Source organism: Vigna angularis, chromosome 10, assembly GCF_016808095.1.
Source record: "Vigna angularis cultivar LongXiaoDou No.4 chromosome 10, ASM1680809v1, whole genome shotgun sequence".
Classification (NCBI taxonomy): domain Eukaryota; kingdom Viridiplantae; phylum Streptophyta; class Magnoliopsida; order Fabales; family Fabaceae; genus Vigna; species Vigna angularis.
Genome location: NC_068979.1, coordinates 24,436,880 through 24,461,687, shown reverse-complemented (window position 1 = coordinate 24,461,687; position 24,808 = coordinate 24,436,880). Strand labels below are relative to the sequence as shown.

The 24,808-nt window shown below is 32.1% G+C and overlaps 4 protein-coding genes across 7 annotated transcripts; 2 read left to right on the top strand and 2 right to left on the bottom strand.

Annotated features, from left to right (window-relative positions):
- Window positions 1-2,187: 2,187 nt before the first annotated feature.
- On the top strand, window positions 2,188-5,530 carry LOC108335867 ((R)-mandelonitrile lyase-like). Its single transcript, XM_017572055.2, has 3 exons — window positions 2,188-2,536; window positions 2,609-3,259; window positions 3,435-5,530. The coding sequence occupies exons 1-3, from the start codon at window positions 2,362-2,364 to the stop codon at window positions 4,310-4,312; spliced, it is 1,704 nt and encodes a 567-aa protein (XP_017427544.1). The 5' UTR covers window positions 2,188-2,361; the 3' UTR covers window positions 4,313-5,530.
- On the bottom strand, window positions 4,632-5,441 carry LOC108335870 (E3 ubiquitin-protein ligase MPSR1). The gene has a single exon (XM_017572058.2). It carries the CDS (start codon window positions 5,439-5,441, stop codon window positions 4,776-4,778), a length of 666 nt encoding a protein of 221 aa, XP_017427547.1. The 3' UTR covers window positions 4,632-4,775.
- A 3,580-nt stretch (window positions 5,531-9,110) lies between the features above and the next one.
- On the bottom strand, window positions 9,111-9,760 carry LOC108334916 (uncharacterized). The gene is made up of 2 exons (XM_017570840.2): window positions 9,678-9,760; window positions 9,111-9,513 (listed from the first exon to the last, which is right to left on the bottom strand). The coding sequence occupies exons 1-2, from the start codon at window positions 9,758-9,760 to the stop codon at window positions 9,111-9,113; spliced, it is 486 nt and encodes a 161-aa protein (XP_017426329.2).
- A 5,295-nt stretch (window positions 9,761-15,055) lies between these two features.
- Window positions 15,056-17,731, top strand: LOC108335473 (uncharacterized). 4 transcript variants are annotated; one of them, XM_052869847.1, is made up of 5 exons: window positions 15,056-15,310; window positions 15,508-15,632; window positions 15,849-15,943; window positions 16,306-16,458; window positions 17,377-17,731. In XM_052869847.1, the coding sequence occupies exons 2-5, from the start codon at window positions 15,527-15,529 to the stop codon at window positions 17,545-17,547; spliced, it is 525 nt and encodes a 174-aa protein (XP_052725807.1). In that variant the 5' UTR covers window positions 15,056-15,310; window positions 15,508-15,526; the 3' UTR covers window positions 17,548-17,731. The 4 variants fall into 4 exon arrangements, with proteins under 4 accessions (XP_052725807.1, XP_052725806.1, XP_017426983.1 ...); XM_052869846.1 differs by having other exon boundaries at window positions 15,057-15,231; XM_017571494.2 differs by having other exon boundaries at window positions 15,057-15,366.
- The last annotated feature ends 7,077 nt before the right edge of the window (window positions 17,732-24,808 follow it).

The following is a 24,808-nucleotide window of genomic DNA, read 5'->3' as shown; positions in this document are numbered from 1 at the left end:
TTCTTTCATAAATTATTTTGTTGGTTTCTATAATGATTATCTCTTAGGAATCCAAGACTGTGCATATATGTGGATTAAGAACACTTTCACCCTTTTTTTTAAACACCCAAATGACTTCATATAAGTAGAATTAGTATATTAGCTTAAATCTACTTACCTAATATTTGCTAATGATTTACAATGTGTAGTGTTTATCACATATCATATGTGTCAAAATTAGATGATAAACAAATATTGATCTTAAAATTGTCTATTTCTTAACTATTAAACTAAAATCAAATTGGTAATGATACAAAGATGAAAATTGTCTGTTTTTTAAATAAACAAACTAAAATTAAAGAATTAAAACTACAGAAACTAAAATTACTCGTCTATTAAAGTATTAGAAAAGGCAATTGGTATATTTTCATTGTCTATCTAACTACAACAAAATCAATGAAACCTTAACTAAGAAAAGAAAGCACAAAGCCTAACAGTGTCTTAAGATGGTTGTTACGAGTTTTTTTTTTTAAAAAAGGTTGAGATCAGTATTACACTTTAGTAACGGCTAACCCTAACAACCCTTTTCGATTCACCAAAAGGAAAATAGCTATAAGTAGAAAAACTCATTATATATATATATATATATATATATATAATGGAGATGTATTACAAATAGTTTGTAAAACTATTTTTTCTGAGAAACAGTTTTTTTGTGATTAATAGTATATTGATTAAAATTTATGATTTATGAGTTATTATTTTAAAACGTTTTATACTAAATTGAAAATTCAATAAAAAAAATTTGAAAACATATATCTATTAAAACTAGTTCTCTATAGCCACTGCTTTTCTTAGCAGTTTGAAATTGGTTTAACAGTATTCAAATATAAATTACATGGTCAAGTAATAAGAAATCTTCTTTTAGTCCTTTAATGATGAATGAATGTTTACTTATGACTAGATTAAAGAATTGAATGTTAGTATATTATTAATCTAAGATATAACCTAATTATAATTATAAAAACAATATAATTAAAAGAATTCAACTAAGAAAAAAGGGGTAAATAGTTATTTTAATATAATAAGAATTGATATATTCTATTTAAGAAAAAAAAATTAATGTAAAATGAGCATCCAGTTAATGTGTAGTTAAAAGTATGAAATTAGAATATTCACATGAATTCTAAGAGTTAGGTTCATTACATATTTAATAAGAATGTGTTTAGTATGTAGGAATTATCTCAAAGGATCATTACACACATTAAAGTTATTTTTTCTTTAAATAAATATATATGTTAGTTATTAAAGATCAAACATTTATTTAATTACCTTAATCATTATGAGATTGTAAGGAAAACTCAGAATTAAAATCTTGGTATTTACTACTGTTTTTTTTATACTAAAAATAAAATATATTAAATTTTTTGTTATATTGAACTGAAATAATTATGCATAGAAAAATAATAACTATACATAAATATCCAAAATTCTAAATAACAACTAGAAAGAATATATAATTAATATGATGTGATTGAAAGAAAAAGATTAAAAAAATTGATATTGATTAAATGTTTGTGAACAATGAATGATATTGTAAAATACTTTCTAAATTGCAGCTAACTCATCTTATTCTGTACTACAAAATAATGCATAAAGGCAAAGTAAATACTATTATTAGAATTAGATACTTAAACTCAGTTGTCTCAATAATTAAGTCTTAATCATTTCATTTACTACTTGTATAAAAAGTTATAGAAATGAAAGAGTCACACTCACTCCTCTGGGTCCCTTCATTCATTATCATATTCATAGTCAACAATGGAATACATATATGGTCGTATGCGAGGCACGTGACACCTTTTCCACTCACTTTATTTTTTCTTCCAAACATATCATCATGCAATGGAATACTTATAATGTGATTAAGCAGATCATTAATTATGTCTACATGCATAATTATTATTGTTACAGCCCACATCATAGATTATTCCATTTTTACCCACATGCAATTATGCCCACACTTTGTAATAATTTTCACTTTGTTTAACGTAAAAAAGTCTCTTGGACCATGCTAACAAAGTGATATTTTGATGGATTTAAGAAACTAAAAACACTGATTGAATGGAATCATTAGCCTTGATCTTCAAAAAACTGTGTGGACTTAATTCACACGAAATATTATTTTAACAAAACCTTCTCTTTTTTGATATCACAACCACCTATGAAATTCAAGGTTAGACAAAAACATCATGCCCCTAACAGACAACGGTTGTGGCCAACAAAGGAAGAAGGAATTATTAGTAACACCATGCGCATTTTTTAAATGTTTTATGCAGTGTAAACTTTAATCAATTGGTGTCACCAGCCAAGAGAAAGAAAATGATTTGCACAGCCCACATTTTGGCACATAAAATCAACAACTTCCTCACTAGTCAAGCATTAGCTCATTGTAATATGGAACTTCCACAAATTAACCAAGTCCATAGGCTTCTCATAGCATTTTTGTTGTTTCTTCTTGCAACTTTGGTTCTGTCTTTTCCTTTTGAGCCTCCAGGTAAGTTATATATAATTTTTCTTTGTTTTCTTATTGAGCTTGAAACAATTTTCACTTGATTTCCCTTCGTAGGCAATGTTAGGCAATGGCACATGACTTCTGATGTAAAGGAAGTAGCAGGGAAGTCTTATGACTATATTATAGTGGGTGGAGGCACATGTGGTTGTCCATTAGCTGCTACTCTATCAGAGAAATTCTCTGTGCTGCTTGTAGAAAGGGGTGGTTCACCATATGGGAATCCTTTGGTGATAGAAAGGAGGAACTATGGAATTCCATTACTTGAGACTGACAAATACATGTCAGTGGCACAAAGTTTCATATCACAGGATGGAGTTGGCAATGTGAGAGGAAGAGTTCTGGGGGGGTCATCAGCTATAAATGGGGGCTTTTACAGTAGAGCAAGTGAGGAATTTGTTTGCAGAGCTGGTTGGGACAAGAAGCTGGTCAAAGAAGCTTATGAATGGGTGGAATCAAAGGTTGTCTTTCCTCCTTTTTATCTCTCACCATGGCAATCTGTTGCTGAATTCAGCATACTTGAAGCAGGAGTTTTACCATACAATGGCTTCAGCTTGGAACATATCAAGGGAACCAAGATTTCTGGAAGTGTGTTTGATGAATTTGGAAAGAGACATACCTCAGCAGACCTTCTGAATGCAGGGAACCCAAAGAACCTCACAGTTCTCATAAATACCACTGTCAAGAGAATCCTCTTTCATCACAATAGTAAGTAAAACAAAAATATAAGCCTTTTTGTAACTAGCTATAACAGGTAGTTTGAAGTAAATTGAATAAGCCTTTTTGTCAGTAGTTGGAAAAAAAATATCTCAAATTGATTGAGTCTGATTAGCATTTTTAAGCGACCAATTCATAATTCAGAATTTTGATCGTTGAAGTGCAGGTTACAGGAATGAAACCAGAGCTAAGGGTATAAGTTTCATGCAGAGCAATAGCACATTAGATGAAGCACATGAAGCCTACATAAAAGAAGTCCAGAATTCAAGTTCAAGGGGTGATGTCATATTGGCAGCAGGTGCATTGGGTAGTCCTCAACTTCTGCTGCTAAGTGGCATAGGGCCAAAAGAACAGCTGAGAAGGTTCAACATTTCGTTAGTGCGTGACATTGAAGGGATTGGGAAAGGAATGCAAGACAACCCTTGTATAGCAGTTTTGGTGGATTCTAAGCCACAGGATAGGCTTCCTGATCCACCCCAAATTGCAGGCATAACAGATGACTACAAAATTATAGTTGAAGCATCAATACTTCCTCTAAGTTCCAATTCCACAAGGGTTAATGTTGCTGCCAAGATAGCTATGCCTACTTCAAAAGGGGCGCTTCACCTGAACAACACAGACCCCAGGCTGAACCCTTCTGTGAGGTTCAACTATCTAGCTAGTGAAAATGACATGGAAGAATGTGTCAAGATGACAAAACTGCTTGACAGAATTGCAAGGTCAAAGTCTATTGCATTTTTCCTTGGTGAGTCACGGCAAGAAAAACTGACATCCGCTGATGTTGATCTAAGAAACTTCTGCAAGAAAAATGTGAGAACAATCTATCATTATCATGGAGGTTGCACGGTTGGATCAGTGGTTGATGAGCACTACAAGGTTTATGGTTTAAAGGGATTGAGAATATTGGATGGCTCGACTTTTTCAGAGTCACCGGGCACAAACCCGATGGCCACCCTTCTCATGCTAGGAAGGTACCAAGGACTCAAAATTCTGAGCGAAAGGAATGCAGTTTCTGACTCAAATGCCAAAGATAAAACAAAATGATTTCTCTATTATTACCTTTCAAACAAAACCAGCTTGTAAAAAACAACAAGGCAGCGCTTAGAAGCCTAACAGTGTGTACCATGCAAAATAATAATTCTGCTTCAGCAATGTAAATTCATTTCATTTCAATTCATTCCCTCTCATCTCATCCAATTCATTGATTAACATTGAACCAGAGAACAAGAAAACCTTCATGAATTTTTCCTTTCTTTCTTTCTCGCTAGTCCTAAAAATTATATAAATTTCTGAGTTCAACACGTTCCAAATAGCAATTCCAGAAATTTGTGTCGCGGTAATCCACATCTATGCAACCAAGAAGTGTAAAAAAATCATCATTTATTCATTGCAAGAAAATATATCATATAATTAACAATTTCGTGCAATTTTGTCTGTACATATATTTATCAATCCTTCCCCAATTTCAAAACCGACAACACTCTACACCCAAAATCAAAACCATTCTCTAACTCTCTGCAGCATCATCTTCAGGACTTGATCGAGAATCATCATTTGAAGAAGCAGCTTGATCATGATCCTGGCCTCTCCTAATCCTATTGTAAGAAAAACTAACCCAAACTTCATCACCACCATCCCTTCTCCTCTCTCCCCCTTCTTCCTCGCTCTTCATCACGCAATTCTTCTCCACGGGCATCTCATACCTACACACAGGGCAAGACCCATGAAGCCCCAACCACTTCTCAATACAATCACCATGAAACTTGTGCTTACACGGCATCTCCTTCGCCACCACACCAACCTCAAACTCCTCCAAACAAACCACGCACTCCAAATCCTCACCCTCTCCAACTTCCACACTTGGCATGGCCTCAATGGATTCTTTGGAAGCCGGAGGCCGACCACCTTTTCCGCTGCCAAGTTCGCGAAACAGAGCTTCGAGGCGCGAGTCGGCGTCGATGACAACCATGCCCTGAGTGAAGGGGTTCACCAAGATGATTCTTTGACGCTGGGGGCCTTCAGTGTTCCCGTTTTCGTGACGTGGGTCGTCGCCATCTCTTCCTGGGGCGGCCTCAGAGAGGCCAAAGAGAAAGGGAAGAAACAGAGTTATGTCTCTGTTTCGGTCGAACCTCTCGAAAACAGAATTCTCCGGCACCTCAGTTCCTGAAGCCATGATTTTTATTCAGAAAAGCTGTTTTGTTTGGTGAGAGAGGAAGAGGGTGTGATGAATGATTGAGAATAATGGAAAAACTGATTGAGAATAATGGAAAAAGGAGGGGAAATGGGGAGTGAATATAAGGGGAAACAGGGGGAGGGAGAAGGATGCACCCACTGATATGACTCACAGAATGTTGTGGAAGGATCTGGAAGTTGTTTGGGTTGTTGTGCTGTGCTGTATTGTGTGTGCCAATGAGGTAACAGAGCATGTTTATCTCCAAAATTCAATTCAATCACTGTCTCATTCATTAGACCAAGATATTTAAGGAAGAATTTGGGTTGTCTATGTGCAGACCTTGTATTATAGGATGGAGCTTTTTGGTTTAGACAGATCATGAGGCAAGTTCCTTCACTAAACACTTCCAATTCGTTCTGTCATTTTGGTAGATCTCTTTTTCACCTCATTTAAATAGTTTTTCTTTTTTCAGAATTAGGAGTAAAAGTTTTATTCCAAAAATATGGGGTTTTTTTTTTGTCACTGTAAAAAAATATTTATTAGCCTAAAATTTCTCACATTTTTTAACTTTAATAGATATAAATAGTTAGTTTAATAAAAGTAAGAAGATATTGACTAATATAATTATACTAATTTAATATATTTAATTAATATATTTGTCATTTAATATAAGTTAAATAATTTTATATTGTTTCTAATTTTAATTTAACTTTTGTATTTTTAATATTTTAGTTTTATTAAAAAGAAATTATAATTTAAGTTGACATTTATAATTTTTTTAGATAGTAGTTTTAATATCTTATTTTTGAATTATGGTAAAGTGATTTATTTTCTAATATATTATAAATAAAGTTTTATCTTTAAAAGTAAAAATAATGAATATATTTTATATTTTTTCTTACATTAGTTATAATTAATAATAAATATTAAAAATTAACGCTGCAAAATTGTAAAAGATTTAAAATAAAATTAAGAAAAAACTAAATTAAGACATGACCATATTTAGAGGAATTTAAAATAATTATTTTATACTATTTTTAAATTATGTAAGGCTTGAAAACTAAAAAAAAAGGAATAATTGTTTAATAATTCTAAATTTATAAAATATTTTATTACTTTTTCATTTCGTAATAAAACCTTTGTTTGTAATATATTAAAAAGTTATTTTATAATGATTTATGTAACATCCCAAAATTATACAGTGACCAACTATATACTTAGAATAATCACATATATTAATATGGCAAAACAGTTTTAAAGCAAAGGGAACGAAAATTCCGAAAGTGGCCGAACGGCCATTCATGTATAATTCAACGAGCGTTCACAAAAAAATAAACGAGGACGAACGGTTTACAAAAACCATTACCGAACGTCCTAATATTTATACAATCAAAAAGAGCGCTCGCTCACAGTCGCTCAGTCTTCTAACTATACTAACTAAAAACCGAACGCCTTTACTGTTCGGCCTTCACTTCTACTTCTACGAGATTGGCGTCCTCCAAATTTTCTTCTTCCAGTGTTTCTTCAAGTAACGCCTCTCCGTCTGCTCACATCCACATGGATGATCATTGCATAGACAAGACGGAAGTTCATGGACGAACGACAACACAAGGAAACAACACAGGGTAAGCTTATTGAATTTAATTCAAGCCAAAACATACATATCAAATATATCAAATGAATCATAACACATACATTCAATTCATCCATAACTCAATCAAAATCCTGATACTAGACCGACCGTCCGGACTGTATGAATTCTGTGTAGCTACGACGTCCGTGCACCCAGGTGGGATAGCTGGAATACTCGTCAGCCGCCACCTGAGGTTAGTCCGTTCTGTCCAAGTTACAGTTATGGACTAAGACCTCCTGCCATTCCCACACATGACATACTCCTCTCTACTTGAGAACGAGCACTCACGGAATATCAGGATGACCCGCCAGCTAAGCTTACCACATTCATACTTTACAAATCTCAATTTCCAACCAAGAGTCGTTCCTCCCTGGAACGCTCGTTCAAATTCAACAAACATAATTTCATCTATTACACCATTCGCACATCTTAATCTTTCCTCTTATTCACACTTTCATTCTTAGTTCCACTTTCATAAAAAGACGAACGTCCAGCCCTCTTTGTAATAGAGGACGAACGTCAATAGATCTATTGGACGAACGCTATTTAAATTTAGGACGGACGCTATTTCAATTCAGGACGGACGCTATTAAAATTTCAGGACGGACGCTATTAAAATTTCAGGACGGACGCTATTAAAATTTCAGGACGGACGCTATTAAAATTTCAGGACGAACGCTATTACCGCTCGCTTGATAATTACGGAAAGAACGAGCGTTCGGTATAGGACCGAGCGCTACTTATCATTTACACTTTTTGGACGAGCGTTCGGTCTGAGACCGAGCGCCACTTAGGACGTACGCTTTTAGGTCGAGGCTATCCGCTGATTCAAAATCATAGAAAATTTGGAATTTATATATAAGATGAGATACTTTAATAATTTGACTAAGAGTTCAAAGGGATATTTTCAGGCTTCTCAAATTCTTACCCAACACTCAGGATGTCTACGTTTGGCCGAACGCTCAAACGTAAAACTATATTTAAGAGGGCGTTCGTCCTCAGGGGTAATCCTTTCCAATTGAAAGGGTTCGACTATTTCAAAGAATTTACTAGAAATACCGAACGGTCAAAGACCGTTTCGATACGAACGTTCATTTTCATAGGATTTAGATATTCAAACTCACATTTCAGTATACAAATATTTTCCAGTATAGGCTTTCATACATCAATTTACTCCAATTCATAGTACAAATCCATACATTTTCATACATCATCTCACCATACAACTCATTTTTCAATTAAATCAAACCATAGAACATTACATCATTTTCATACATCATTTCAGAATCATTTTCATATACCAACAGTCCAATATCATGAATCGTAGTTCAAGCATCACACAAACGCACATGCAGTACAGAACATCATATGAATTAAATCTAATAAGCTTCCCTTACCCGGATTCAGTAGCGAACGTTCTAAAAGTGAGTTGTTTCTACTCGTCCAAAGGTGGCTTTCTATTCTCAATGTTCCTCTTAAACTCTTCAACTAAAATTAACAAAAAGAAACTGAAAGAACTGAGTTTACACCCATGCATGCAGCTGGATCAGGGTTTGTAGGAAATCCAGAAACGATCGCCCAAGGAAACTTACCAGAACTGGTAGTGGTTCGGTCCAAGATGAAGCTCACGTTGCAGTGGTCGTTCTCACGGTGCTGAAACGTGAACGGAGCAGAGAATAGTGAGTTGCAGAAGAGAGAAGGAGAATGGTTTTTAGAGAGAAGATGGAGAATTTGGGATTCAGAAATTCTGGGGAAGAAGATGAAGTGTGCAGAGAAAGGGGAAGAGTTTTCCAGAAATCAATTTTCTCTTCCCAAGCAGGACGTGCGTCCATTCCTCTGCTGCCACATGTCTTCCATTAACGTTTTGGAACGTTCCAAAAATGACATCCGGCCGTTGCATGCAAAGTGAGTACGTGTGTGTCTTTAATGGCACTGAACACGTGTCACGGGCATTAATGGAAGCAGAGTGGTGATTCAGCAGTGAATTTAATGGACGTGACAATCCCCCTAACTACAAAAATTTTCGTCCTCGAAAATTAAGTCTTACCAGGGAATAGATGAGGGTATAAGTCCTTCATGGCATCTTCAACTTCCCACGTAGAGTCGCTTGTCTTTTCATCCCACACCACTTTCACCAACAGAACGTCCTTTCCTTTGTATAACTTAGTGCGAACGTCTTCAATGCGAACCGGCTTCATCTCCAGCGTTCGGTCTTGTCGAAGACGAACGTCCTCTAGCTCCAATATGTGTGAGGGATCCGATATGTATTTCCGGAGTTGAGAAACGTGAAACACCGGATGAAGGTTGGACAATTGTGGAGGTAAAGTCATTTCGTATGCAACTGGTCCAATCTTCCTTGTGATCTGGTACGGCCCCACGAACTTGGGAGATAATTTCTTTGATCGTAACGCTCTGCCTACTCCAGTAGTTGGATTAATCCTTAGAAAAACGTTAAACATGTAGGACAAAACTTCTTCATTCACACATGGGGAAACTTTCTCCTTGTTTATTTATGCCAAAGGAAAGCATCCAAGGTTTATCGCCTTTTTCCCCTCCATTCCCTGTCTTCTAAGATTGAAAAGGGCATCGTTCTCCTAGCATACCATTCGAAGTCACAACCATCAACGACACCAACACAACCCTTTCCTTCAAGGTTTCTCTCACCATCACTCTTTGTCGTCAGCATTGTAGCCCCATTCAAGCCTCTGTCTCACCGCACCTTTCTATGTTGTCGTAGACGTCAGGGTTAAAGATGATAGTGGGTAGCATATATGAATGTGAGAACAAGAAGATTTATTTTTTTGTGCTTAAAGGGGTATATAATGCAAAATTATATTGAGTATGCATAATGGAGCGGTTGAGCTTAGGAATAGAGAAGGTAATAGAGGATACTTTGAAGATGAGAGTGATACACACTAATGATGTAGTGATTGAAAGGCTGGTAATAAGCAGAGATGAATGAGCAAAATGTAATGAATAACAGTGTTATGAGTTGGATGTTGTGAAGCAAAAATCTATGGAGTTTAGTGACAAACTTGTATGGGTTTATGAGTGATAGATGGTGGGGGAATCATGGTGAGCATAAAAAGTCATGTGTGAAGTCGAGGGTTAAGCATAATGCATTTATTCATCATCATCACCATTCACGCTCTCCATTAATGACAATGCTTAGAAATTTGTTGAAGATGTTGCACCTTGGATGCTTCTGATTGGCATGAATCAAGAAAGGAAAAGATTCCTCATTTGTGAATGAAGAAGAGGGATTTCATGTTTTGGCCCTACACGTTTAATGTTTTCTTTTTAATTTTAATTACAACTATAAACAAAATTATAATTAACACGTGTACAATGACCTAACAAAAAATCAAATGACATGTTAAGAACATCGTTACACATATCTTTTGAGGACGTGACACACTATTAGTTACGTTAAAAACTTCTTTCTCAATATTTGATTTAACATTTGATTTAAAATTTGTAAATTTTAATTTAAAATTTATATAATTATAATTTATATAATTATAATTTATTTTTCAATATTTGACAATAAATACGAAGATAGGAGAATATATCTCTTTAATATTAAATATTAAATAATATTATATTTTTTATTGATTTTTATTTTATAAAAATTAATTAATATTAAAACATTAAAATTAGATATAAACATGAATATATGAAGATGGGATGAATTTTTATATTGATAATGAAACCATCCCAGCCCCATTATCATCCCTAAATTCATTTATTATTATTTCTTAAATTTTTAAAAATATAAATTAAAGTGCAATTATTACATATTTTTAGTGTTGTTTAATTAGGATTATAGCTTCATCCCCGTAGATTTTTATACAGTTCTTAAATATATATCTTTAATTTCTAGATTATTAAAGTTATATTCTGATTTAGTTAGAAAATAAGACTAAAATTACCAAGAAACTGAAAATTTACATTTATCTTTTTATATAAAAGGAAAGTTAATGTTTGTGTTGCTTTATCTGTGAAAATGTAAATAATGTTGTTAGGTCAATAAATGAGACAAGAAGTTGAGAAATTCAGTAGCAATTGAAGTATGAGTATAATAAAAAAATATTGATGGAGCAAAGCATGCATATTTTAATGTTAATAGTTTCATCACATGCTGATGTTGCATTTGTGATACATTCAATGTTTTTAATTAGATGAGAATTATTAATCTTTGTGGACAGCTGGGTGGCAAATAATAATGCCTACCAACTATATTCAAAAACTTTGGTTAAGTAAATAAATCATAGTCACACTACTAATTAATCTTCTTAGTTAGTTATATTATTAAAAAATTGTGTGATGAAATCTCTGGCTGCTATTTGTTATGGTTGAATTCAACGATATTGATCTTTCTAACTATGAAATCTAGGTCTGTCTACAACTTACACTAATTAGGTACACTCAATCTTTATAAAATTACCAAAATTCTGGTGCGTGTGTTGAGCTCACCAAAAGAATAATCAAGATCTTTGTGAAACAAATATATACTTCTAAAATGTAAACCGTGTAACACATGGCTTTGATGATTTTTTTATAATTATTAGAAAACGAGTTTGATGCGAATTCGTTTTTAATTTTAAAACACGATTTTATCATTATTATTTTATAAAGAGATTTAGTTTTACATTTTTTTGCATATGTTTGTTTTTTAATTTTATTTTTCGATAAGTAATCGTTTTTAATTTTCTGTTAATTTTATCTTTTAAGTGATTTTTTTAATTTAATTGTTTGATTTTTTTTAAAATTTAACTATTTTTTAAAATTAAAATAAATATTTATAATAAAAATTATTTACAGAATATATAAAATTTATCTATAATATTTATAAACCCTAAACCATAAATATATAGTAATTAAGTTTAATTACTAATTTTTCTTAATATTGTTTTATTTAAAAAATTGAATTGAATCAAAATTTTAAATATTTAGATTAAATTGAATATAAATTTTTTTAAAATAATACTAACACTCTTACATGACATTATGACACTAACAATGACCTCAGCAATTTTTTATTAAAAAATAAAAAAAAATAATTAAAAAAAATTAAAAATATCACAAAATGAGACATGATATATAAAAACATAACGTTAAATGAAAGGATCCAGAAAATAGAAGTAATGGAGTAGATAAATGTATTAAAATAATAGAACCGAACTTTTAGTGGTAAAATACACCAATAGTATAAAATAGGAAATTTTATCAAACGGTTCATTATTTTAAAACTGTCTATCTTTCTAAAACCTCCATTTCTTACCTTTGCTCTCCTTTCTCTCTAGATTTCTTCCATCTCACTCCATTTGTTCCACAATCAGACCGTACCTGAGTGATCCTGGTATCCAGAGCTTTCTATTCCATCTATTACTTCTGAGTTTTGAACTGGTAAGTTTTGTTCTTTCGTTCTTAGAAAATTTTGGTTTCTGACACATGCAAGCACAATTTTGTTTGCATGTGTTTAACTCTTTTCTTTTCTGGTTCTAACTTCAATCTTGGTTCTGTGGTTGGTCTCCTTTCACCAATCGGAAATCTGTAGACGTTTCTAGAATTTCCCTACGGTATAAGCAAGAGTTTGAAGGTGGTAGAATTTGTCCAAGTTTCTTTGAGGTAAGGGAAGCTAGTTAATTTAATTGATGAATTTATTGTGAATGAGAATGTTGTTTTGAAGTTGCATGTGTATGAATTGGGATGATTATGTGTTCGGCATTGGCTGTGATCATGTTGAATTGTTCTGCATAATTTTCTGATATTGTTTTAAAGTGAATTTTAGGAAGTGGAGTAGTGAAAATGGAAATTTGGGTTTAGGTGTTCAATCGGTCAGTGGGATATGCTTTTATGAGTAAATTAGGACTTGTTAGAATCTTTAAGTTACTTAAACTGTGCCAAAAACCAGTAAGATTGAATTGAGTCCTTAAGTTAATGATAATGCAGTTTTTGATCATGAATTTGGTAGCAGAACCTTTATGAAATGTTTATAAAACTTTAGACACCCTTGGTTTAATGTAATTTGGTACGAGATACAAATCTAGAGGATTAGAAGTTGGGAAAATGTTTAGTTTTGGTAAAATCTAGCTTGTTCATAATTCTGCAGAAGTTCTGCAGAATTATGCAAAAAGCTGAGCACTCGTTGTTGACCGCTCGGTCACGTTCAGGTACTCGGTCATTAATTGGATTAAGTCTCTGTAGAGTCTTACCAGTTCATGATCGTTCGGGCTTAAGTGGGTGGTCGATCTTGGTAGTGCTCGGTCTTGTACTAGCACTCGGTCTTGGTAGTACTTGGTCTTATACTAGCGCTCGGTCTTGGTAGGGCTCGGTCTTGGTAGTGCTCAGTCTTGTATTGGTGTTCAGTCTTAACTGCGTTCGACTTCTTCTGGGTCTTCTTTAATAACCGTTCGGTCATGCTTTGGTAATCAGTTTTATGATATTATTCGGTCTACAATCTAAATGTTCGGTCTAGGCCATAAGGATTCTGTCTAACTTCTTAGTATTCGATTTAAGTTCTAAGTGTTCGGCCTAAGCTATAAGTGTTGGTTTAATTATAGTGTTCGGTTCTCAAATTGTGTTAGGCTCATGTTTGAGCCTTACTCGTTAAATAATCGTTCGGTCATGTTCGCGTGTTGTGAGTGTTTTCCCGTTCGGTCTTATTTGTAGGTTATATTGATATTTTTCGTTCGGTCGTACTCAGGGGTTGTGTTGTTGTCGTTCGGTATTCTTCTACGAAATGTTATTTGGTATTCAAATGCTGATTTCATGGTTTGGCTATGATTGCTTATTTTAGTTGTATTGATCTACTATGTATGAGAAATTGTATTAATATTCAAATAAGGTATGATGTTCCAACTGGTATGAAAGAAAATTCCAAGGAGGAATGTCTCAATTGATTGGTTATCAAGGTGGTTGTAAAGTATGAATATAGACAGTGAAATCCACGACGTTCATCTTAACATTCTAATGATTATCAATTCTCAAGTAGAGATGGGTAATTCATGTCGTGAGAATAGCATGAGGCCCTAGTCTAAGGGGGGAGACCTTAGGTGAGGCATAACAGGCTAATCTCGTGTGGCAGCTGATGGGTTTCCAGTTACTACACCCACGAGTGCACGAACGGCCAAAGCTACATATTCATACCAGTCCAGACAGTCAAAGTAAAGTGGTCGGTCAATATGTGTATATAAGTTTTATGCATGTGTATGAGTGTTGTATATGTTTATTGAACTGTATGTTAACATGATTATTAAATTACACTAGCTTACCCTTGTTTTTCTGTGGCTTGTCTTTGTATGTTGTTTCTCTTTTGCGATGATCACTTAATGGTGTGAGCTTAGCGATGCAGTCTTTTCGGTGGAGCAGCTGAAGGGGGAAAAGAGAAGCTTGTAGTATATGTAGTTATTTTTGTTCTTCAAGTAAAATAAAAATTCACCAAATTTGTAGTTCTTGTTTTGTCATTATTCATATAATGTTCTTTTTAGTAGTTTTAGATTACTAAATTGGGATGTTACATTAACCTTAATTTAACATAAAAATCTAATTGAATATTTTTTAAAATTAAAAAAATTAATTGAACAAAATAAAATTTACGAGTCTAACTAAATTTTGCAAACAAACTAAAGTTAAAAAAGTATTTTAGCAAAAAAAATATTATAAAGACATATTATATATATATATATATATATATATATTTATTTATCTATCTTGTCATCAAATTTAATTTAAAAGATTGAATATTCATGTTCATACCAAATATACATAAGTTCTCTATCAAATTTAAAAGTTCACACAATATAAAAAAAAATCATGTTATTTTGATGCTCAATACAATTTTACGTCTACTTGACATTCAATTTTTATCTATGAATTTTTCCTATAAGTAAAAAAATTTGCTTTTAAAATGGATTGTGCAATGGCTCTGTCAAAAAATTATTTTAAAAAGAAATGTAGGGTAGAACACAGTGCCCCTCATTTGGAGGAAACAATAACCATCGACGAAGGATGTTTTCTATCCAACTTGCTTTACAGTTGCAAGCGATGAATCTGAGTCGTACAATGCAACACGTGGCCCTGGTGTGACCTGAAAACCTTTGATTCACAAATACAACAAACCAAGTAGCCTACTCTAAGAAAACTGTTCCCAGGGTTTGTAACCTCTCTGTCATTTCGCTGCTAGCAATTTAATACTTAAAGCCGTTTCAAGACCCATTTGAAATTACAAAAAGTAAAAATAATCCCAACATAGCTGCTCTCTTCGATTACGTTTTGAGCTCAACAGAGGTCAATTTTTCCTTCAATGTCGAATCAGACTGAGCAAGACTGCTGCTTTAATGAACCGCGCACAAACTATTTGCTAAAATTCCTGTGAGAAACATTCTTGCTTATGTGCTGCTTGTGATACAAGTTTTGATGTTTTTGCAGTGCACGCAGTCCTTGAGACATGGACAATATGGCTCTAATGAATGCTCCAATGCTACACTTTAAGAATTCTGCTCTCTTTGGAATCCATCCAAAATCGTTTTTGTGCTTTCAGGCACAGAGTAGAAGTAAGTTAAGCAGAAATTAATCTTCGGCTTTTTGTTGTGTGCTCAGGACTGTAATTTCTTAGCTATGCAATGTGCTAGCTTCTATGAAATTTGAATTTATGACGTGGACGACAGCAATATGCTCATAGAATTCATCACATGATAATATCTAAACATGGACATAAAGTTCAGCGTGACTTTGATATTGATTGCTATGAACATTGAATGTTCTTCCAGGTATAACTAAGAAGCCATTACTGGTGGAAGCCAGAGGTAGAGCAAATACTAGAACAGAAAGTGCAAAAATTCGGAACAGAAGGATGCTGAAAAAGGTATGTCTTCGTTATATAATTCACCTTTCACCTTTAGTACTGTCATATCTGTTGTAGATTTGTAGCTATATTTTGCATTGGTGAGGTGTTCTGCAGACACATTTTACATTCCAGATCGAATGCATGTTTGCTATGCTATTTTCCTTATATATGTCATCCAATTTTTCCTAGTTAGTTTCGGATTTTAGTAAATTCTGTCTCTCCAAGAGTCCTTCTATATATTGTATTATATTTTACTCACAGACTATAACATAACAGGTGACAAGTTGTTGCATCACTTTTAACTGAAAGAAAGTTGACGAAAGTTTCAGAGTTCCTTCAGTTATATCACTTACTAATATCATGCATGATATTTTTCTCAGTATAATGGAACAGCTACACATCCGAGGCTTTCGGTATTTTGCTCAGATAAACAACTATATGCAATGCTTGTAGATGACAAAAATAGGAGTTGCTTGTTCTATGGAAGCACGCTGCAGAAATCCATCCGACAAGATCCTTCTTGTAGCGCTCTTGTAAGTAGTATTAGTAGTCCACCTTTTCTTACAAACAAACATTGCATGGGGCAGGGAATGCATCTTTTACCTTTTATTTTCGGCAATATTAGGATGAGAAAATATATTACTGGTTTATCTATTAAAGGGGTAGGTATTTATATTTCCTCTGGAATAAAACTTATAATCTACAGTAACTACCCATCTCTGCCACATTCTTCTTTAACTCTTTTTCGCTTTTATTTTTTATTAGAGATAAATTATGTATATTTTTTTTTGTCTAAAATTACTAAATATCAACCAAACATGTCCATTGGAATAATATTATTACAGCTTTAAATACATTTTTAGTTTCCATAAAATAAATAAGTTTTGATTATAAGAATAGTGTTCTTAAAGTTTAAATACGCCTTAGTACTTATAAAATAAATTATTTTTTATTTTAGTTCATGGAAAAACTTTTCTTTATTTTATGGTTGCTATTTAAAAATTAATACTTTTTATTCCTATTATATGACATTAATAAGTGTTGAATAAAAAGTTAGATGATTATTCTAAGTAACACATACTAGTGTTGGTGTAATGTAATGTCATATTACCTAAAATATTCCTAAGATTTATAAAATAAATATTATTTACTTATCTTAAAATAAATGTTGAGGACTAAAAGTAGTGGTTTAAAATTTTGGATCGATTAAAATTCAAAGAAAATATTTTATAGACTAAACTCATAATTTACTCTTTTTATAAAGACTAAAAGAGTGATTTCAAGTTTCATAGGAATGAGAAACAGAAAATTTTCTATGGATTCGAAAATTAAAACTCATTCATTTAATGAGGACTATGCCATGAAATATCTGTTTCCTTTGTTTTTCCAGTCTCATGAGGTCTATGTTTTGGATTTTTTGTATTTTTTGTTTTGGCATAACATGATTTAAGGAAGCTGCTCAACGTGTTGGGGAGGCACTTGTCAAAGCTTGTGATGATCTCAATATAAAAGAAATATCATCCTATGATCGCAATGGCCTCCACAAACGTGGAGAAAAGCTACAAGCCTTTGAGACGATCATTTCAAGCTATGGATTCTTGCCAAGAAAAGGGTGTAGCTGATATTGACACTCTTAATGAAACACTCTTAATGGACATGGTCACTTTTCTAGAATATTGGCTTGCAATATTGCTTGATTCCCCATTACTTAGATGAGCTTTGGAACATCTAACATTCTTTGTGCCATAATAATATACAATTATTTGAATATCAATCTAGAATACCCTGCCAAGAGATGTTTTTGTATGTTCTGCATCAATGATTTACTTAAGGTGCCTCTAGAGGGTCTAATGTAATTATTAGAATATATGATATACAGTCACAATTTGATGGAAAACAACAATAAAACCAAAATAATAAATAATGCACTGGATATAATTTCTCCTAATTTACAAAATCTATGAAGAGTAATTGTGAATGAACAATAAATTACCAAAATCATGCACAAACAAAGACATCAATATTTTTAACGGTGAAAAATCATTCTAAGCAAAGGAAAAAATCATTAGTCCTTTAAATCAAAGAAATAATTCTACTATAATCAATAAAGAGTAAAAAAAAGTTTTAATAAATGGCATAAAATAATGTTAACATATAGCTAAACAACAAAGCTAAAAAGTTTGCAAATAGAAAAAAAATAAATAAAATCTAAATACAAAAATGCAGTGCAAATTGAATTTATTCCAACTCAAACAGTATATCAATGATCTGAACTGTCAGAATGAAGAACAAGATGTCCCAAAACCAATTATCAAATTTCAGTATGATCCAACGATAAACGAATCTGCAATATCGATTTTAAAGTGGCAGCTTAGTGAAAATGTGGACATATTTTTTTTTCTTCTTTTTCTCTCTTAATATGCTAGTGTCTTCTCAACTTCATTTAAAGGGCACTACTTACCACTTAGTTTAAAATGAGTAGCATGAGGAGTGTTCATAGCTTTAGCATTTTCCATCTGGAATCTCTGCAACACTCTTTTAATACAGTGTTCTTGTGACAACCAAAACTTCTTTTCTTTTCTATCTTGAATGATTCTTACACCAAGAATCTATTTAGCAGCTCCCATGTATTTCATTGCAAATGACTCACTCAATTTCTTATTTAACCTATTAATTCCGGAAACATTTTTCCTAACAATAAGCATGTCATCAACATATAATAATAGGATAATAAAGCCATCATCAAATTTTTTTTAAATAAAGACACAATGATTAGAAGGAGTCTTCTTATAGCCTTGCTTACACATAAAAGACTCATACTTCTAATAATAGAGTCTGATTGAGATCGTATAGACTTTTTTATCAACCTACACACATAGACTTCCTTTCCTTTAATTTGAAAGCCTTCAAGTTGTTTCATATAAAATCTCTTCTTTTAAGTCACCATGAAGAAAAGTTATCTTCACATCCATATGTTCAATCTCCAAATCAAGAGTAGTAGCTAAACTTAACACAATTCTGATGAATGACAATTTCACCACTAATCAGGCCTTGTGCCTTGGAAATGTAGAATTAGCATCTTGTTTTACCTTGAAAATCCACTTGTTCTTTAAAGTCATTTTTCCCTTAGGCAATTTCACCAAGTCATAAGTATGATTATCATGCAAATATTTCATCTCATCTTGCATTACATCCAACCATTTTTGCTTTTCTTCACTCTCCAAAGCTTTTCAAAATTCTCAAGTTCTTTACCATCATTCAAGGTTATATACTCATCAAAAGAATACCTTGTAGAAGGTTGTCTCTCTTTGTTAAACCTCCTAAGTTGGACTTGAGGTAGTTTAGGTATATCACCAAGATCATTATCATGTTCCTCTTAAGCATCATCAATTGGAACATCTACCCCTTCTCCGACTTGTTTATCATCAACATCACCATATTATTCATCCTGAGCTTCAATTTCAACATTATCCAGATTGTGAACTGACAACCTCGTCGGATTACTATCAGTGAGATTACTATTTTTTTGTGGTCTTCTACACCTTATCAATGTCCTCAATTGTCTTATATTCCATAAATTGTACATCACGATTTCTAACAAGCTTCTTCTCTACAGGATCATAAAACATAAATTTATCTTCGCTATAGCCAATAAGGATGCACTACTTAGTGTTTGAATCCACTACTTAGCATCTGAGAGCATATATCTCACTTTTTCAAGTAATGTCTTGTTCATCCTCTCAACTAAACCATTCAGTTGAGGAGTTTTAGGAGGACTTTTCTTATGTGAAATATCATTTATTTGCAATAAGCATCAAAGGGTCCACGAATACGAATACATTTCATCTTTTTGCCTGATTGCCTCTCAACCAAAAGGATGAAATTCCTTGAACTTTTCAAGTACTAGAACCTTTCAATAAAGCGCATAGACCCAAAGCTTTCTGGAACAATCATGAATAAAAATAGCAAAGTAAAAGGCCCTACTAAATGACTTTACCTTCAAGCAGCCACAAACATCAAAATGCATTAATTGTAACAACTATGACTTCCTTGAGGCCAGATGCTTCTTGAAGGATACCATGGTTTTCTTACTAGCCATGCAATGAGAACATCTCTCCAACTATACACTTTCTAACCCTTGAAGAACATCCTTTTAGCTAAAAAATTAAGCCTTTTTTTTAATTGATATGACTAAGCCTTCGGTCCTATAAAGATTCCTCCATATCCATGGCATTCATAATGCCTTTAGCAATCAAAGTTTTTGCCAATATAGTTTAACTAATTTTTTTCCTCTACCCACAACCAAGTTACCTTTGGTGAGTTTCCACTTTTCATAACCAAAGTGATTATCATAACCACCATCATCAAGTATTTGCACAGAGATTAAGTTAAAGCGGACATCTAGAACATGTTTAACTCCTTTAAGAAACAATTACATTCCCATGTTGGTTTGCATGTAAACATCACCAACACCAATCCCCTTAGACACAATCATTATCCATCTTCAACACTCCAAAATCACTAGAAGTTTAATGTGAAGAACTTCTTCCTCGATTTAACATGAAATGTAGAATCACTATCAATAATCCACATGTTCTCATCAGATACCAGATTAAATGACTCAAAGTCATGAAGAAGAACAAAATCACCACTTGTAATAGTAGTGACACGATCATCACCATGATCATTCCTTTTTTGCTTGCCCTTCTTGTCTTTGTTGTCCTTTTTCCACTTAAAACAATATTTTGGAATGTGCCCAGTTTAACTACAATAATGGTACTCTATATTCTTATATCTCGACTTGTACTTGCTTATGCTCTTCTCTACCACCTTTCGTTTCCTTTTTTTTTTTATTTCTCCCCTAATTTCTACTAAGATGAAGAATCACATGTCTTCCTTCTCATTTTCTCATTAAGAGCATCACTCTTTACCATCTAAAAGGAAACAATGTCATTCGAGACTATGTTTGTAATTAAAACCTAAACTATATCCCAAGAGCCTGGTATAGTATTCAGTAGTCATAATCCTAAGACTTCATCATCAAAGTTTATACGTATTCCTAACAATGGATTTAGGAGCCCTTGAAACTCATTTAAATGATCTAAAATGGAAAAATTCTCCATGTACCTCAAATTCATCAAGCAATTCAAAAATTACAATTTATTATTGTCCAACTTAGAAGCATACAAAGACTCAATATTCCCCTACACACATATTGATGCTCAAAGTCTCATTCTTCATTAGACATAGAATCCGATTTTTTTGTAGCAAAAACGAGAAGGTGCAATTTCTTCACAAATAATAAGTCTTTTCATATTGCCCTTCCTCAAATGATAATATGTATCATTCAAACCAATCATTTGCATTTGCTTCCATCATTCAAAGCAAGAGCTTTGATGCCACTCTGATAGGAAAAACAACAACACAACCAAAATACAAGATAATACCTTAGATATAATTTCTTCTAACTTGAAAAAATTTATGAGGAGCAACTACCAATGAACAAAAGCAATAAATTACAAAAATCACAAATAAAGACACCAAAATTTTTAATGTTGAAAACCCCTCTAAGTAAGGAAAAAAAAACCACAAGTGCAGACCAAAATAGCTTCAATATGATCAACAAAGAGTACAAATGAGTCTTAATCAACTGTTCAAAATAGTGCTAACATCAAGTCAAACAGCAAAGCAACAAAGCTTGCAAATAGAGAGCAAGGAAGATAAAGAAAACTTAAATACAAAGTTGCAGTGCAAACTGAATTTTTTTCAACTCGGACCTCATATCAACAATCCGAATTACCAGAATGAATAATATGATTTCCCAAACCTATTTTCAAATTTTTAGCATGATCCAACAGTGAACGAATCTTCAGTATTGATTTTACAATGGCAGCTCAATAAAAAACATGAACAAAATTTTCTTCTTCCTCTCTCAATGTGTTGGTGTTCTCTAAGTGAATGTCTCTCTCTCTCTCTCTTCAGTCTCCTTTCCACTAGGTTAAATGAGACATCAAATGAATTTCTCAAATTTTGAATTTTTTCTCCATAAAGAAAGCTTAATACCCAACAATACTAAATTTGATCAATAATCAAATGATTCATAATATTTAATCTTATGTAAAATGCAACTCAAAAGCATAAGAGTATTTTATTGGATAGAATGAAACGAGGTCATAATAAAGTCATACTGATATAATTGTCGAATGTGATACTCTCTTCGATTTCTTTTCACAACAAAAGGCATTTTATTTTAAACGATGAAGAAATTTACAAGTAAAATAATGTTTATTGAAGTCTTTTTTATTATATGAAAAATATTTTGTATTTGTAGTACATCATGATTTGATTTTTCAATAATCTCATTCATGCTAATTGCAGTGTTCCATGAATGCTTGTATCATTTTTACCAGTTCTTTGTTCTAGGTTTTCAATTCAATAACATCTACTTCAATGACATGAATCTTGGCACCTTTGTTATAACTTTCAAGAGCATCATGTATTTTTTGTCTTTTTCTTTTATTATTTGTATATAAGCTGTGGAGACAAAAAGATAATATATCATATCATTATTGGTATTTCACTTATATTTTTTTCCTCTTAAAAATAAAAAGGTATAATATTTATTTTTAAGCGCAAAGTGCACAAGAAAATATTTCTGGCTCAAACTCGTTACCAAAGAAAGAGGGTTTTAATATTCCTTGATATAGACTTTTAGTTTCGGCTTTTATTTTCAACAATTTGCCTTGTTCCTTTCATTGATTAATACACATTTCATGACAATTAAAATTTTAGCAAAACCATTAGATATCTATTTGGTTTTTTCTTATCAAGCTAAGCTTTCTCTATTTTTTATTCATATTGTTGTTCAGAAGTTTATTTTATGTATTTTTTTTTAAAAATTACTTAAAAAATAAATCATTTATCTTAATTTTACTTTTATTGATTGTCTTAATATTTATAAAAAATATTTTCACTTAAAACTCTCCTTTCCAAAAATATATAATTTTTTTAAGTTGTTTATCTCATTTCGTTCATTTTCATTCGATGTACCCATATTTTTTCATTTAGTATTCTTATTATTAAACTAAAAATGTTATAAGAACTGGGTTGGATATTAGATGAAAACATAGATAGATGTTGATGGCACTAGCAAAAGTGAAATATAAGTATTGCTAAAAGATGGTAAGTGGATGAATATTTAATTCAAGCATTACTTTATTGGAATCACAAAGGATTTTGAACCTAGTGTTTCTTTTTTAAAAGAAATAATTTTGATGACAAAAAAATGTTGCAGAAGTTTACGAAGCTTCCTTGAAATAAAGAATCTTAAATATAAATGATGAATACCATGAAAAAAATGAGGGGTTGAAGAAAGGCAAGCTATGTTTAGTTTTAAAGGAAAATAAAGAATTGTTCGTAACGAGCAGTAGTTCAAAGCAACTACAAATCAAATTAGTAAAAAAGTATAAAGAAGATGCTCAATTTGCTATTTTTTTTTTTACACAATTGTTATTGTAGTCAATGTTGTCACAAAAAAACATAAGATGATTAGAAATATAGAGTTGACTATAAACATTTCATTTATCATAATCATATAAAGAAGCTTTTGAAACAAGTACCCAAAGAAAAACTATTTTAATTCTTCAAGGGTTTAGGAATAAATGAAAGAGAACATGTTACACGATTATGTCTGATGGGTACAAAAAAAATGACATTTTATTTTGTAACTTTTTGGTGAATAGTAGTAAAGGAAATGCATTTCTTTATTTATTGAATATCTTAAACTTCTCAACAACAAATAAAGTATTTTAAATGTTAGACAATATCATAGAATATGTTGATAAAGTATTAATGTGTTGCCTATTTCATTGATTTAGGGAAGAAAAATCACTACCTATATTAATATGTGTATGCGTGCGTGCGTACGATCATAATTCAAATTATCTTCCTTTTTTTCATAGATATAATTATAAATATTATAGTATGGTCATAACAGATCTTATTAAGATGGTTGTCTCAAAGTATGATCAATTACCTTAAACTCTCTATTAGCCAATATAGTCTTAAAAAGTTGCATTATAAATTTATTATAACAAATAATATTAAGTTTTATTGAACTAATGTTTTTCTCTAAGTACTCACTAGATAAAATAATCATACCATCGAAAGAAAAACAAACTCAAACAACCATAGTTCATCTACCATGTGAATAACTTCTGCGCAATGCTTATTAAAAAGTTCATCCTAGCGAAGACACGGAGCTCAAGATAAAGTTTTCATACGAAAATTCAAATTTGAATTTGTTAGACAATCTAATAAGAAAAAATCAACAATTGATTCACATTTCTAAACAAAGTTTTTGACACAACAAACCAACTTTCTTGTCATTGTATGCTAAAATTGGTGTTTGTCAATCTAGAAAAGGATATTCATAATGAAAGGTAGTTTAAGCATAGCAAGTTCAATGCAAAAGAAATTCATATCAACTAAAAAGCTACTAATCTCTACTATATTTATTACACATAAAAAGAAGATATACACACAAGTTTTAACTGTCTTATTCAAGACACTTATAAATAGAAGTCTCATCATATATAACATAATTACCTAAGTTTTTGTAGCTTCAAATATTAGTGTTACGACTTTAGATCATTCTATACACACTAAAAAGTGCATTTTTTTGTATATCCCTCAATGAAGTTATTCTCAATAAAGAACATTCGTATGTATATTTAGAGTTTTTCTTTTAACGTTACAACAACTTTATTTGCTATTCTAGGAGCGGAAGAAATAAAATACTCATTAGAAGGTAGAAGACACTTAATGTTAACAAATATTTTTGTGCTTTATTTTAATGAGAAATAAAATGGGATAGTTTGAAGT